At 44.9% G+C, this 14,921-nt stretch overlaps 1 protein-coding gene across 1 annotated transcript in view; it reads left to right on the plus strand.

Annotated features, from left to right (window-relative positions):
* The window catches only part of ANKH (ANKH inorganic pyrophosphate transport regulator), a 144,813-nt gene that overhangs the window by 66,197 nt on the left and 63,695 nt on the right, over window positions 1-14,921 (plus strand). The window contains exon 2 of the mRNA XM_082623160.1: window positions 14,136-14,352. Coding sequence (XP_082479286.1) covers window positions 14,136-14,352 — 217 coding nt within the window. The remainder of the gene's footprint in view (window positions 1-14,135; window positions 14,353-14,921) is intronic.

Here is a 14,921-nt window from a genome sequence, read left to right on the forward strand (position 1 = left end):
GAGTTGTACTAGAGCGTGCTCCTCCTATCCATGTATATTAATATTTTCTTAAATGATGCTTTAAAATAATGTCAGTATCAACTGGTAAGACTTAGGGCTGGCACTACGTATCAGTCCTTTTTCCTGTGGGGTCTCGAGTCTGTGGAAATGTCACAGGACTTGAAAAGGCTTAAATAACCCCATGTGGGCAGTGGGTATTTGGGGGAAGCTTCACTGTGCGTTCTTAGTTTGTACCAGGAGTGATCCATTAGCTGTCGACTCTATCCTGGAGTCACAGAAGGAACACTGAGTGTGACCAGTAGGCCTGTCTGGACCCAGGTTGTGCCCGAGCTCCTGTCCCACTGACAGCCGGGACACCACCTTACCGTATGGAATCACTGGGGCCTTGAATGGAGCTGTACGACTTTAACAGACGCCCTTCTCGGGTGGTCACGGGAAGCTTGGGTCCAAGGAGCATTCCCCACTGCTCATCCTGTAGGACCTCTTTGCCCAGACTGCAGGGTCGAGGCTGACCAGGCCACGCTCTGCCACCAAAGGCAGCATCACTCAAAGCCAGGAGCCTGCCCTTGACTCCTTTCAAAGGGAAAGACCTCAAGGAAGTTGTGACGCAGCCCAACCTACCTTCCTTATAAGGGCTCTCCAGTTCCCCTAACTACGTTGCCATCAGGTAAAAGTAACAATTTCCTTTAGTAATAATTATCTCTAATAATAACCGTCTGGATGAGTAAGGACATTTCTGTGTGAGGACAGGCACACCCCTCCCCCCGCCTTGTTGACAGTGGGGGGATGTTTATCCCAACGCCACCCCTCCACCCACCGTCTTCAGTCTAGTGTCGAAGGAGGGAAGAACACCAGGCTACCGGTCTCCCAGTCTTCTGGTTTGGGCTACACCATAGATTAACCAAAACCCTTGGGCAAGTCACGGAGTCTCTTTGAATGTTGTTCCCTTTTTTACAAAACGGGAATTTTCAATACCTACCCTGTTGTTGTTGCATTGTTAGATACAGCCAATAAGATAACGTGTGAAGGTACATTCAAGACTCAGCCGTACTGCATGTGTAAGAGGTTGGCGTCCTTCATGCGATCCATAAGTCAGATTTCTTGAATGAATTATTTACACCCTCAACAAATATGCCTCTATGGCTGCAGCATCCTTTGGGGCTCCAGGGGCCAAGTGGACAGGGGCGCAGGTGTCTCCCTTCACTGGGTCACCTTCGTCCCCTCGTTCATGTAGGCCAAAGGGCTAGAGCAAGACAGCACTTCAGGCTGCTCTGATGTTCAGAGATCCACAATCTGAATTACAGTAAATCTGGATTTACAGAATGAAGTTTAGCATGTGTGTTTACTAGCTCATTATTATGTACATGAAGTAGTAAGTGACAAAAATGTATTCATTCTCTCTTTAGAAATTTTCAAAGCACTTCAATTTTACCCGCACGATTCTGTAGCTTATTCCTTGATCATATCACTTTTCTTGGTGAAAAATATTTGGCACAAAGCATGGTTATAGTTGTAAAGACAGAATAAGTTCAGGAGATATAATTCTTAAATCCTTGCTACCACTATGGACACCATTGGACTTTCCCGATTTGCTTGTGCTACAGTGACATTCTTTGTCCTTTCTTGTTTTGTGTTCTAAACAGTTTATTCAGTGACACGATTTTACTTTACCTGGAATCTCATAAGTCGGATCAGTAATTTAGGCCAATAATAGCAATGGGGTCATGGGGAGGCCATGACAAACCTACTTGCCCACAGCGAAGCAACCACTGAAGACAGCTTTGTCACATTAAATATGGTCCATTTGAATTTTGTCGGGGTTCCTCTCTCAGCATGTGTACGTGTCTGTGCATGTGTGCACGTGTGTGTGCAACACTGGCTTGTAACATCCATGGGCTGGATGGACTAACCTGTTTAATGACTACTGTTGACTCTCACTAGCCTCCTAAAAACAATCAGATCAAACGCCCCAGGCCCTTAGACATCTTTCACAAAATTTGACATGTGCCCGGTTATATAAATACCAGCAGTGAGTCATAGCCGAACCCCAAGCAGAAATAAATCAGTCCCACAGTTGAGAAGCAAGTAAAAATTTTGCACAAGTTAAAGATACTGGGATGGTGCATTATCCCATGTAGAAAAGAAGCTCATAAACATTCTTGTCCACGTCTCCAGAAGGCCACCGTGGAGAGCCTCTTAGCATTTCTACCACCCTAGTGATGGGAGACTGGTGCGCGAGCTTGGGGAGACAGCCCACGTGGTGCTGTGTTCCCAGGTTCCGTCCGTACCCTTCGCCATGCTGTGCGGTGCTGATGCCAGAGCATTAGTGACCTGATTTCTTTTTTCCTCATTTTCTTGGCATGGCTCAGATATATGATGACTTCAGCCTCACTCTGTTCATCCTCCACATTTATGCTTGTAGTGCTTGCTACGCATTATAGTTTAAAAAATAATCTTTGCTTCAGGGTCTTTGGAATTTTCCATAAAAATCCATCTTTATCCAAAAGTTCTCTTTGTTCTGCTCAGCTAATCCTCTCTGTTTAAAGTAAACATTTGGCCCCAACTGCGATATCTAATTCAAAGTGGAAAGAGGGCTTGGTTCAGGATAATAGAGTGATGGTTAGGATCTCAAGCCCAGAGGTCAGGAAGTTCTGGATTCTTCTCCCAGCTCTGTGTCGCCCTGGACAAGTGGCTTAGCCTCTCCGTGTACCAGTGTTCTCACCAGTAAGCTGGGAAATAATCGTACACCCCTCACAGAGTGCTCGGGAGACGTAAAGATCTCAGAACAGTGTCCATCAGAGAGCAAGCACTCAGGAAATGTTAGCCGAGATAGTTTCATCGTCATTATGATGGTGGTCATTGGGTTTCATAAGCTCCAAATGCAAATAGGCATGCGCTTCTTCTTCTCTTAGAATAAATGCATTTGTAAATGTTCATAGATGACATTTCAGAATGTTACAGTTGAGTCAGAAAATGGAACAGAGCCTCGGAGCTGCTTGCTCAGAGATCTACAGCCAAATTTAAGGTGCTAGAGAAATCAAGAAAAAGAATCGGCTCCTAATCATGGAGCGAGTATGTACGTCAGCAGGGTGCGTAAGTATGTAGGCAGAGAGAAAGCATAGAAAGCTAGTGAAAAGACTCCCCCGATCCCAGAGTCAATCTATTCCAGACTGTTGTTTATGGAGTTGTTGTGTGAGCTGTTTAGTTTTGTTTTGTTAATAAAGAAGCATGTTAAACTCGGTTCTACAGTGGAATAGACAGTCTTAAGATATTAACCAAGAGATAGCGTCATTTGGGGACCATATAACCTTATAAGGATTAAAAAATGAGTAGGAAATGGAAATGTTCACAACAGTAAAGATGTGAGATCAAGGTGAGAGATAAGTAAGGAATCTTAAATTACATGGGAAGCTTTGCTTCTTTTAAAATACACTAGAATTTTCATAGTAATATTTCTTCCTGGTCAAGCCTCCTACCGTCTTGAATTAAAGTTAAATTTAAGTATATAAGCTTCATGTTTAAATGAAAGGTCAAGAGGGTCTGAGGAGGGGCCTATGACACTAAAATATATCCTTGAACGAACTAACACTTTTCTAGATTAATACATCAAGCGTAAAATGCTTTTTGTTTTCCCTGAAGTATTGAAGAAACCAACAGGAGAAAACTGAGTTAGCCAAATGTGGTAGCTGTTTGGTAGTTTGTTCTTTGTAGAACTCCTGTCCAGGTGTGAGAAGTGACAGAGAAAACCAGTGGTATATTTTGGACTTGCCTTGTGTTGTCTCTGTTTCCAGGAAGCACTAAGTATGGATAACACTGCCCAGAGCAATGACTCTGACGACCAAAGAGACCAGGCTTCATTTTACTGCCACTCCCTGTAAACCACAACCTCGTGTGGGTGTCAAGTTCTTGGCCACAGCTCCAGCTAGACAGAGTGAGGTGTCTCCTTTAGAGGGGTATATAGATCCTTGAGAAAATAAAACATGGCTGGAAAACTACCGGGAAGACAAATGATCTAATTTAACCCAAACCACTTTTTTTTTTTTTTCTTTTGCGGTACGTGGGCCTCTCACTGCTGTGGCCTCTCCCGTTGCGGAGCACAGGCTCCGGACGCACAGGCTCAGCGGCCATGGCTCACGAGCCCAGCTGCTCCGCGGCATGTGGGATCTTCCCGGATCGGGGCACGAACCCACGACCCCTGCATCGGCAGGCGGACTCTCAACCACTGCACCACCAGGGAAGCCCAACCCAAACCACTTTTTAAAATACAGACGAACAGAACAGTAACAGTGGGAAATTATAGGAACCCAGACTCTTTGAGGGGATTGAAATCCAAAGGTTGCTGACTATCTATGTTCTTGGAAGACGCTGTTCCCACAGGTAACTTTGCCTCCACGTGTACTTCTGAATTTTCCACGCTTCCACAAATGCAAATTTTCTGAGGACCTTGGGTTTGAGAAAGATTTTTAAACTGTATTCTTTTGCCACAGTAATGGTTGAGTTTGCTTCATGTCATAGAAGGTGTAATGGGAGCATTGGAGCTATAGACAGAGGAGTGGTCTTTTATCAAAGACAGAAGATTACCCAGCCCTGTGTCCCATTGGTTTTCCTAATCCAGGATGAGGCAAGTAAAGGAAGTATTCATCTTACTAAAAGTAAAATAAGGGGACTTTCAGCCTTTCATATAATAATCTCACTGCTATTTTAGGGAACAATACCAGTTTCCAGCTCAACACCTTTTTCTGACAGCAATATGGTTTTTTTTAATTGAAGTATAGTTGATTTACAATGCTGTGTTAATTTCTGCTGTACAGCAAAGTGAATCAGTTATACACATATATACATTTTTAAAATTTTCTTTTCCATTATGGTTTATCTCAGGATATTGAATATAGTTCCCTGTGCTACACAGTAGGACCTTGTTGCTTATCCATTCTGTATGTAATATTTTGCATCTGCTAATCCCAAACTCCCAGTCCATCTCTCCCCCATGCCCCCTCCCCCTTGGCAACCACAAGTCTGTTCTCTACTGTCTATGAGTCTATTTCTGTTTCGTAGATGTGTTCACTTGTGTCCACTCAGCACCTTTTTGTGGAAGAATTTGAAGAGCCATTTCTATATGAGCAATTTGACCATTTTTTTACCGTATGGCCATGAATGTCAGTTAGAAGATCCGAGTCCAACTGCCCTTGGCACTTCCTGGACTGTGTGGCCATCTCTCTCCAAGCCTTGTTGCCCTTACAGGCACCCATCTTTTCAGATTTGGAGATTATCACCCTGGTTACCTGTCAGGGCACACTTAGCTCTTAGCAGGGTTCTCTCAGCTTCTCCGAGAAGGTTCTCCTTTGAATCTAAACTTCTGATTTTCTTTTCACGGCAGCTGACTTCTGTTATAGGATTTGACTTCATAGGGGAACAGCTTGTCCTGTGTGCCAGTTGACATCCAAAGGACAAGAAAAAAAGAAGTCAGAAAAAATCTTTGTTTAAGGTTTATACTTAAGAGGCTAATCATGTGTCCCCCTGTTGCATCCTGTCTATGTCTGTGTGTCTGCAGCTCAGGAGTCACCTTTATCCAGTACTTACTGGGTGCCCATGTGACATAGTAGAAATAGCAGTGGATATCCCTGTCTATCTCATGGGGAAATATCAGAGGTACAGGGAGGTGTATAGTGCTACTACCATCTCTTTGCATATTTTAAATATATAGATTCTACCAAAAATGGGCTTATTTACCCAGAAAAACCAAACCTGCAGTTGGAAGATTTTTATGAAGGACCAGATAAATCAGCTGGATGCTAGTTAACACAATTCTTCATTCACATATTGAATTTTAACTATGTGTCAGGCATTGTGCTGAGGAGATGTAGGAAAGCTGGTGACAAGTAAGCCCAAACCCTGCCTCAAAGTAATCTGACAAGAAAGGCAGTCTGGTAACCAGGCAACCACAGTACAGCCCAATGAGTGCAGCATTGGGACCCGGGGTATAGGGTGCCAGGGAGCACAGAGGAGACTAGGCCTAGGGGACGGCTTCGCAGAAATGTGATTCCTGGGAACTGAACTGATTATGTGTTTACCAGGTGAGTGGGAGTGGGGACGGGAGTAGAGGCAATCCTATGTAGAGAAAAGAGCTTGAGCAGAGACCTTTAGCCGAAAGGGAGCATGGCGTATCCAGACAACTACAGACAGTTTAAGCCTCATAAAACATAGTGCAAGGGCAAGCGTAGAGACCAGACAGACAAGCAAGGTCAGACCGTGAGTGGCCTGTGGTCACTCATTGAACAAATACTTATTGGATGCCATCTACCTGTGTGCCGGACACTGTCACAGACACTTAGAGCAACATTTGTGGGGCCCACGGTCTGTGAACAGGATGCAGCCCTAAAGCACCTCGGATACCCTTGCAGGAATTTGGATGTTTGTGATCTGACCATAGTGTGGAGGGAAGGAGGGCTTGGAGACAAGAAGACCACGGGTGACCTGACCCCAAGGCATGGTGGTGGGGCTGGAGAGAACTGGACAGATTAAGAGTACTAGGTGGACTTCCCTGGTGGCACGGTGGTTAAGAATCTGCCTGCCAATGCAGGGGACACGGGTTCGAGCCCTGGCCCGGCAAGAGCCCACATGCCACGGAGCAACTAAGCCCGCGTGCCACAACTACTGAGCCTGCGCTCTAGAGCCCGTGCTCCACAGCAAGAGAAGCCACCACGAGAAGCCTGTGCACCTCAACGAAGAGTAGCCCCTGCTCACCGCAACTAGAGAAAACCCGCACGCAGCAACAAAGACCAAACGCAGCCATAAATAAATAAATAAATAAATAAAATGTATTTAAAAAAAAATAACAGGGACTAGGGAAAGAGTATGTTTGGGACCAGGAAATCTGTGCCTATGAGGACTGAGAGGGATCCAGGGAGATCCTCAGGCTTCTGCGTGCGATGCATTCATTCAAAGGGAACCCAAGAGGAAGGCTGGGTCTGTGGGAACCCAGGTAGTCTAGTAGAAGATGGTGAACCCAGTTTTGGAAATGTGAAGTGTGAGGTGCCACAGGGGCACTCAGGTGGAGATGGGTGGGTCTGGAGCTTAAGAGAAGCCTGAGAAATCTGGAGAGATGGATCAGGGACTCCTGAGCAGACAGGGAGTAATTGAAGCTGTGGGAGGGGGAGGGATTGCTGAGCCAGAGGGGAGAGGGAGCGGAGGTGAGGGCCCCAGGTAGAACCCTGGGGACACCGATATTTGAGACACAGGAAGAGGAGGCCTCCAGGAGAAAGAGCTGGAATAGACGAGCTAGGAGGAGAACCTAGAAACTTCAGCATCCCTGAAGCCAAGGAGGAAACAGCGCTTCCCAGAGGGAGCGGCCCACAGCGTAGACCCGCCCAGGGGTCAGAAAGACGACCACAGCAAGTGCCCGTCTGGCTTAACAGGAAGAGCGTGTGTGAGGGCCACGGACAGAGAAGCCAGAACCCAGTGGGTGCGCTCAACACAGCATTATGTGTGTCATGTGACCAGAGTGTTCTAGAGCTGTGGTTCTGGGGCCACAGACGGGGTTCCTGCACTTCGGGAGCTGCTATTCTAACAGGCTGAGGAGTAGATGGGAGAACAAAAGTGGGACTAAGGAGCACAGGTACCACTTTACGGAAGTCATCTGTGAAAGGGAGGTGAGAAAGAGGGCGGTAACAAGAGCAAGAGAGGAGGCCAGAGAAGGTTTAGTTTTCACGTGGAAGAGACTTAAGCGTGTGAGAACGAGGATGGGAAAGAGCCCGTCAAGTAGCCAAGATCAGACAAGCGGGAGAGGGGAAGATGGCGGTTCCTGCCAAGGTCAGAGAGACAGAAATGCAGAGACCCAGGGGGCTAGTCCTAGACTCGCGCTGCTCAGACTGGCCTTTCCAGCATAACAAGAGAGAAGAGGTGACGAAGGGTGTGGGGTAGATGTGTTTTGTGGAGGATCGTTTTAGGGAGAGAAGCCACAAGAAATTTAGTTTCTGCCTGATGGATTCCATATTGCAGATGAAGGAAGAGGTGAATCTATCTGCTGAGAAAGAGGGAACGAGGCAGCCCGGGAATACAGAGAACAGGGGTGGGAAAGATGGACAGATAACTGCACAGTGAACAGCCCGGTTGAGGATGGAGGCAATGAGAGTGTAGGGGCAGCTCCCTGTGTTGTACATTTGATTCCAGCCGCTCCCAAAGCCCAAGTAGAAGTCTGCAAATCTAGATAAGAGCGGAATAGGTAAATAATGAGATGAGTCCAAGGTCAGAGATTTGCGGACAGTGAGTTGTGGGTCCTGACAAGGGTGAGGTTAAGGTGATGACTATGAAATGTACGGTAGAGTGAGGAAGGACAGGCAGGAGGAGGGAGAAGATGGGGCAGTCAAGAGGGTGAAGAGTTCAATGGCGTTTGGAGTAGCTAGAGGGGGAGGGGCAGAGAGCGCCTCACAGATCTCCCGGACAGGAGATCAACTGTGCCGCCTGGACACCAGACCTACCCTCAGGGACAGGGTATCACCTCCTGGTCCCGCTCCCGCTCCTGGGGCCGGGGGAGGGGAGGAGGTACCACACTCCAGCCAGCGCCCAGCTGTTAAGGAACACTCGCTGTTAACATTGGCGTGAAATGATTGGCAGGACGGAGGTGAGGTGGTGACTCTTGGTTTCAAGATGCTCAGTCGGCCGTTAGAGATGTTGCTGGTCTCTAGAGCCCAAGTTTAAAATGTCAGGATCCCTTTTAGGGTTTAAAGATCTAAGACAGTTCATACCAGGGAGATCACATGGGATTTGTTACCCATTTCCCTGGAGCCTGTGGTTTTTTGGTTTTGGGGTTTTGTTTTGTTTCACTTTTTAATATCCTGTCATTTTGCTGACTTTCTGGGGGAAAAAATTAGGCATTAGAACACCATGAACCTGGCAGATATCGGGATTTACTAAGGCAGGTAGGACCCAAGAAAAGCCTTCTGGAGCCAGATAAGTTTGGAAGTCAGACATTACATATGGACGACTACCCACAGCACAGAGAATGCTGATCTGGAGTGTAACGAGGCCCCCATCTGGGGCCAGAACCAGGCTGGGCTTGAAGGTCAGCTTCATATTTACAGTGGTTGGAGTCTCGGTAGATGTGGCCCTAATTTAAAGTGTCTTTACTCTGGAAAGCCCATGAATGGTTAGACACTTGCCTTTGATAGACACTGGCCTCTGAACAGCCGGTGAACCTCTGTACTTACAGCAATCTTGGGACAGAATTGTGACTCCGGGCCTAATCCATTCCAAAGACATCTCAGACACTTGCTCAGGTGAATTTCAAGGCCATAGCTCTTCCTCTTTCCCAGCCACAGCGGCTGTTCTTCCTGGCGTTGGCTAGAGGTGCGGCAGTGTTTGTGAGTGACATGGCCAGAAGAGTAGTAGCTAACTGATGGACGCTGAACTACAGCATCCTGATAGCCCCCAGGTGACATGCAAGGCTTGCCACATACTTAATGTGTAAAGTTATTTCTAGGGCTGAATCTCAGACTTCCTTCTATCTAAACCTTGTCTAGATAATCTCGTTTAGTCTCCTGCCTTTAAATGCTGTCTGTATGCTGATGACCTTCAAATATCCATAGCCGAGAGGTCCCCTGGACACCAGGCTCACCTACTCAACTATCTTACCTGACTTCTGTGTTTGGGATGCTATGGGTGTCTCACACCCAATAGGGGACTCCCCAGTGGAGGTCTTGCCTTTTCCTCCCAAACCTTCCCTCCCCCAGTCCCTTCATCTCAGTAAGTAGCAACACCATTTGACCAATGACTCAAGCCAAAAAAGTCAACAGTCAGCTTTGATTTCTCCCTTTTCCTCACACCCACCACATAGTCCATCACCAGGTCCATTTATGTTACCTCCAAAAAGCTCTCAAGTCAATCTACTTCTCTCCGTCTTCCCTACGCCCCCTAGTCCAAGCCATCGCCTTCTCTTACCTGGATTACCACAGAACTCCTGGCTTCCTGCTCTGCCTGTCCCTCTCCAGGCCACGTCCATCCCTGCAGCCAACTGGAGCCTCTATCCCACCTCTGCTTGGACCATTTGATGGCTTCCCACTGCTCTTAGAACAAAGCACCGTGTTCTTCGCTGTGACCTGGAATGACCTCAGCATTGTCTTCTCTTCCAAGTTCACCTATTCCCCGCTACTCTCACTGCCTGCCTTTCTGTTCCTTAAGACCACTAAGCCCTCCTGCAGGCCTGTGCCTTCCTCCAACTCTTTTTTTTTTTTTTGGTATGCGGGCCTCTCACTGTTGTGGCCTCTCCCGTTGCGGAGCACAGGCTCCGGACGTGCAGGCTCAGCGGCCATGGCTCACGAGCCCAGCTGCTCTGCGGCATGTGGGATCTTCCCGGACCGGGGCACGAACCCGTGTCCCCTGCATCGGCAGGTGGACTCTCAACCACTGCGCCACCAGGGAAGCCCCCTCCAACTCTTTATACAGCTGTTTATTCTTCATCTCTCAGCTCAGATATCACCTCTTTGAAGACAAGGGGTTTCCTTGTCTAGTTCATCTGAATAAGCTCCTCCAAGGAAACCCCAGCTCATTAATTTCATTTCTTCAGTACCCATCACAGGAAATGTTTATCCTGTTCATGTATATTTCACTTCATTCTTTCATCCTTATCGTTCACCTATCATGTGATCCCCTATCATGTTTAGGTCTGGAGATGTGGTGTGAACCAGACAAAGTTCTCTTTGTGCCCTGGAGCTTACATTCAAATGGAGAAGATAGACAGGAAGACAAAATAACAAATAAATAGACAATATAATGTCAGGTAATGAACATGCTATGAAGAAAAACAGGTTAAGCAAACTGAGACAGACAGGTAAAGCGAACAATAGGTGATGGAAGGAAGTATAAGAACTAATGGCTGATAAGAAAACATCACAAATAAGTGGGCAATGAGTGTTTTATTCAAACTGGTGTTGAAGAAGTAAACTATTATGAGAAAATGAATTTTAAGCCATACCTCACAGCATAAGTTCCAGGAGGAGTAAAAAGCTAAATGCGCAAATGAAACTATAAACTAGACAAAATTACCTTAGCTAAAGATGGGTAAGAATGACAGAGTCCAAAAGTATGGAAAGAAACTCCATGAAATGAAGGATCAACTACATAATAACTTAATATTTCTGGTATCAAAAGAAAATCATAAAATTAGGAAGTGAACAAATCGGGGGAAGTGCTGAAAATGAAAATAATAAAAAGGCTAATAATAAGAATATAGCATATCTACTCAATTCTAAAGGTCTTTCTTCTGGCATTTTAATGCTTCTTGAAATCAGGATATGTTTTCCCATCACGATGTACATTTAATTTGGCCAATAAAAATGTTAAGTCAATAGTAAATCTTATAAGTAATAACCTCTTCGTCTTACAATCAAAATGTGATTTTCTTAAAGTGCATACAAATTAGTATCAACACTGAAATTCCTGGCAGAAAATACCTAATTCATTCATTCATCCAACAAATATTTGAGTGTTTATAAGGTAGCAAGGTGGTAGGTGTACAGTGGTAAACAATATAGACATAAATCCTTGCTTTCAAGTGCCTTTTCTAGGCCAGTCATGGGTGGTGCCCTGTACACTACTTATAGACAATCTAAGATCCATTATTTCAGCGAGAATAAGTACCATGGCCAAGGCCACTCAGTAGTTGAGTGGTAAAAGCGGATCCAGTCACGTCTGCCTGGCTCCAAACCCCGTGCTCTTTCCTCAAATTACCGTAATTGTTGAGCTCAGTGGAGTTTTCACACCCAGTCTTGCTGACAGAGCTGTTCTTCCCTGTGCCCTTCTTTCTGCTCTCGTGCCTCAGTGCTGGGTTTAGGACTCCATCAAGGAACAGTTGGTGGAAATAGAAAGCATTGCCGTTGATGCCCCAGCCAGAGCTAATGTCTTTTTAGCAAAGAATAAAATTTTGCCAACAAGACATATAAAAAGACTAATCCTACATTATTTAGGGGCCCTCCTATATAGTTTTAAAACTTGTGCTAATATACAATTTTATCATTTAAGTTCAAACACGTATTTTAGCAATAAAAAGTAAACAGTTTTCAGTCATGGATTGGGGAAGGATGAGAAGGAAAAAGAACAAACCATACACTGTTCTCTATGTCTGAGAGAAACGTAATTAGAAGTTGTATTGAGCTGGGGATTCTGGAAGCAGAACCTGCGTTGGGAAATTCTTGTGCAAGTGATTTATTGAGTGTGTGCTTTCTGGAGAAGGGGAGAGGGAAGCAGTGGGCAGCGGGGAAAAATTAAACAAGGATGTGTTCTCCACTGGAGACTAGCTTCCACCTGATCCCACAGGGAGCTCTGGAGCATGAATTGTACCAGAGTGATGAGTCCCACAGTGAGGCAGGGGAGGTGACCTTTTATACCCCTGTGTCAGCTAGCTTGGCTTCACAAGAAAGAATGAAATAATGCCATTTGCAGCAACATGGGTGGACCTAGAGATGATCATACCAAGGGAAGTAAGACAGAGAAAGACAAGTACCGTATGATATCACTTCTATGTGGAATCCAAAAAAATAACACAGATGAACTTACTTACAAAACAGAAACACACTCACAGACTTAGAAAACAAACATGGTTACCAAAGGGGAAAGGCAGTGGGAAGAGAGATAACTAAGGCATCTAGGATTAGCAGACACACACACTACTATATATAAAATAGATAACCAACAAGGTCCTACTGTGGAGCACAGGGAACTATATTCAATACCTTGTAATAACCTATAATGAAAAAGAATCTGAAAAAGTGTGTATATATATATATATATATATATATATATATATATACACATATATACACACACACACACACACATATGTACAACTGAATCACTTTGCTGTGTACCAGAAACTAACACAACACTGTAAATCATCTATACTTCAATAAAAATAGATTAACTAATTAGAAGTGTATTACTATACAGAAAGCTGACTCTCTGCCCAGTCAGTTGCCTGTGCCTAAAGACAGAGGTGATGTTCTGGGGACACTTTTAAAATAAAGTGCTTCTTCCTGGACATCCATTCCCACGACCTCCAGTCTACTTTATTGTCTACTAGGTGGGAAAGTTAGTTTGGAAATGCCATCCTGACAAGGCCACCAGTACCTCAGAGGGTCCCTCATGGAGGATGGTTAAAACAGAATATTCTATGACCACATCTTCTCCAGCAAGAATTATTCAAAAACGGTGTATTTGGTTTAAAGATTTTTCTTTTCCTGTTTGTCTGCACAGAGATCAGGAATCTATTTCAAGTTAAGATACAGTAAGAATCAGGTGAATAGCATCCATTGATTGTATAATAATTTCCTTCAATACCTATTTTCATAGCATGGAACTTACTTTATGCTGTGAAGGATACATACATAACAGATACCTAGTATTTCACACACACACACACACACACACACACACACACACCCCTTCCTTAAAGGGAAAGAGAAGCCATCACCTACTCCATGTAAAGTGGCTGACCCATTTCCAGAATGCCTGTTGCTATTATGTAGGTTCAGCCTACAAATAAAATTTAACATGTTAACCTTTTAACCAGAACTTCTCAGAATTATTTTCTGATATTAACATAAAATGCTTGTTGGGTTTTTTTCTATTACTTTCGCCCCAGCAGACAGCTATCTCCCCCACAAGAAGATATTTCAAAATGAAGCTAATATGGATGATAATGAAAACTAATAACCTTTATCAAATTACAGTGAGATTTGCCCTATAAGCTGCTTAGAGTGCCTATGGAAACATGACCTGCTGAGTTTTATTGTAAGAGATATAAGACGGCGTTTCTTATTTATTTATTTATTTTTGGCTGTGTTGGGTCTTCGTTGTGGTGCGCGGGCTTCTCACTGCAGTGGCTTCTCATCATGGTGGCTTCTCTTGTCGCAGAGCACGGGCTCTAGAGTGCAGGCTCAGTAGTTGTGGCTCGCGGGCTCTAGAGCACAGGCTCAGTAGTTGTGGCCCAGGGGCTTAATTGCTCCGTGGCATGTGGGATCTTCCTGGACCAGGGCTTGAACCCGTGTCCCCTGCATTGGCAGGCAGATTCTTAACCACTGCGCCACCAGGGAAGCCCCAAGACGCCGTTCCTAATGCTGTTTGTGGGTTTCTTCCCTCCACAGGCCTTGAACCGGGGCATTGCTGCTGTCAAGGAAGATGCAGTGGAGATGCTGGCCAGCTATGGGCTGGCCTACTCCTTAATGAAGTTCTTCACGGGGCCCATGAGTGACTTCAAGAACGTGGGCCTGGTGTTTGTGAACAGCAAGCGGGACAGGACCAAAGCTGTCCTGTGCATGGTGGTGGCTGGTGCCATAGCTGCTGTCTTCCACACCCTCATAGGTAAGGCTGTTGGCTGTCCCTTAAGAATCTAGCTTTGCTAATTCCTTCTTCCTCTTAATTCATTTTCGTGTATTTATTGTAGTAAGTGATTTCTTCCATAATTATTAAATATCATGACAATTTTAAGGGATGGAAGGAATGGAGTTTGTGCTCCTAGGTCAAGGAAAGAAAATGTCCTTTGTCTGGCAAGCTGTATGTCTCTGGTTCCCAAACCCTGTGTCAGTGAGGAAGGAGTTTCATTAACAGGTGAGCAGATCTAGGATTAGCATTAGGTAAAGTCAAAAAAAAATGTCAGGTGCTTTTGTTAGAGACAGACGTTCCTTTTTTCTTTTTAAATTGAAGTATAGTTGATTTATAATGTTATGTTAGTTTCAGGTGTACAGCACAGTGATTCAGCTATATATATACATATGTGTATATGTATATCATATATATGCAGTATATAGATATGTTCTTTTTCAGATTCTCTTCCACTATAGTTTATTAGAAGATAATGAATATAGTTCCCTGTGCTATACAGTAGGACCTTGGTGTTTATCTTATCAGACTCAATCTTAAGAATAAAAATA

Source organism: Mesoplodon mirus (assembly GCF_964341445.2).
Source record: "Mesoplodon mirus genome assembly, chromosome: 5".
Taxonomy (NCBI): domain Eukaryota; kingdom Metazoa; phylum Chordata; class Mammalia; order Artiodactyla; family Ziphiidae; genus Mesoplodon; species Mesoplodon mirus.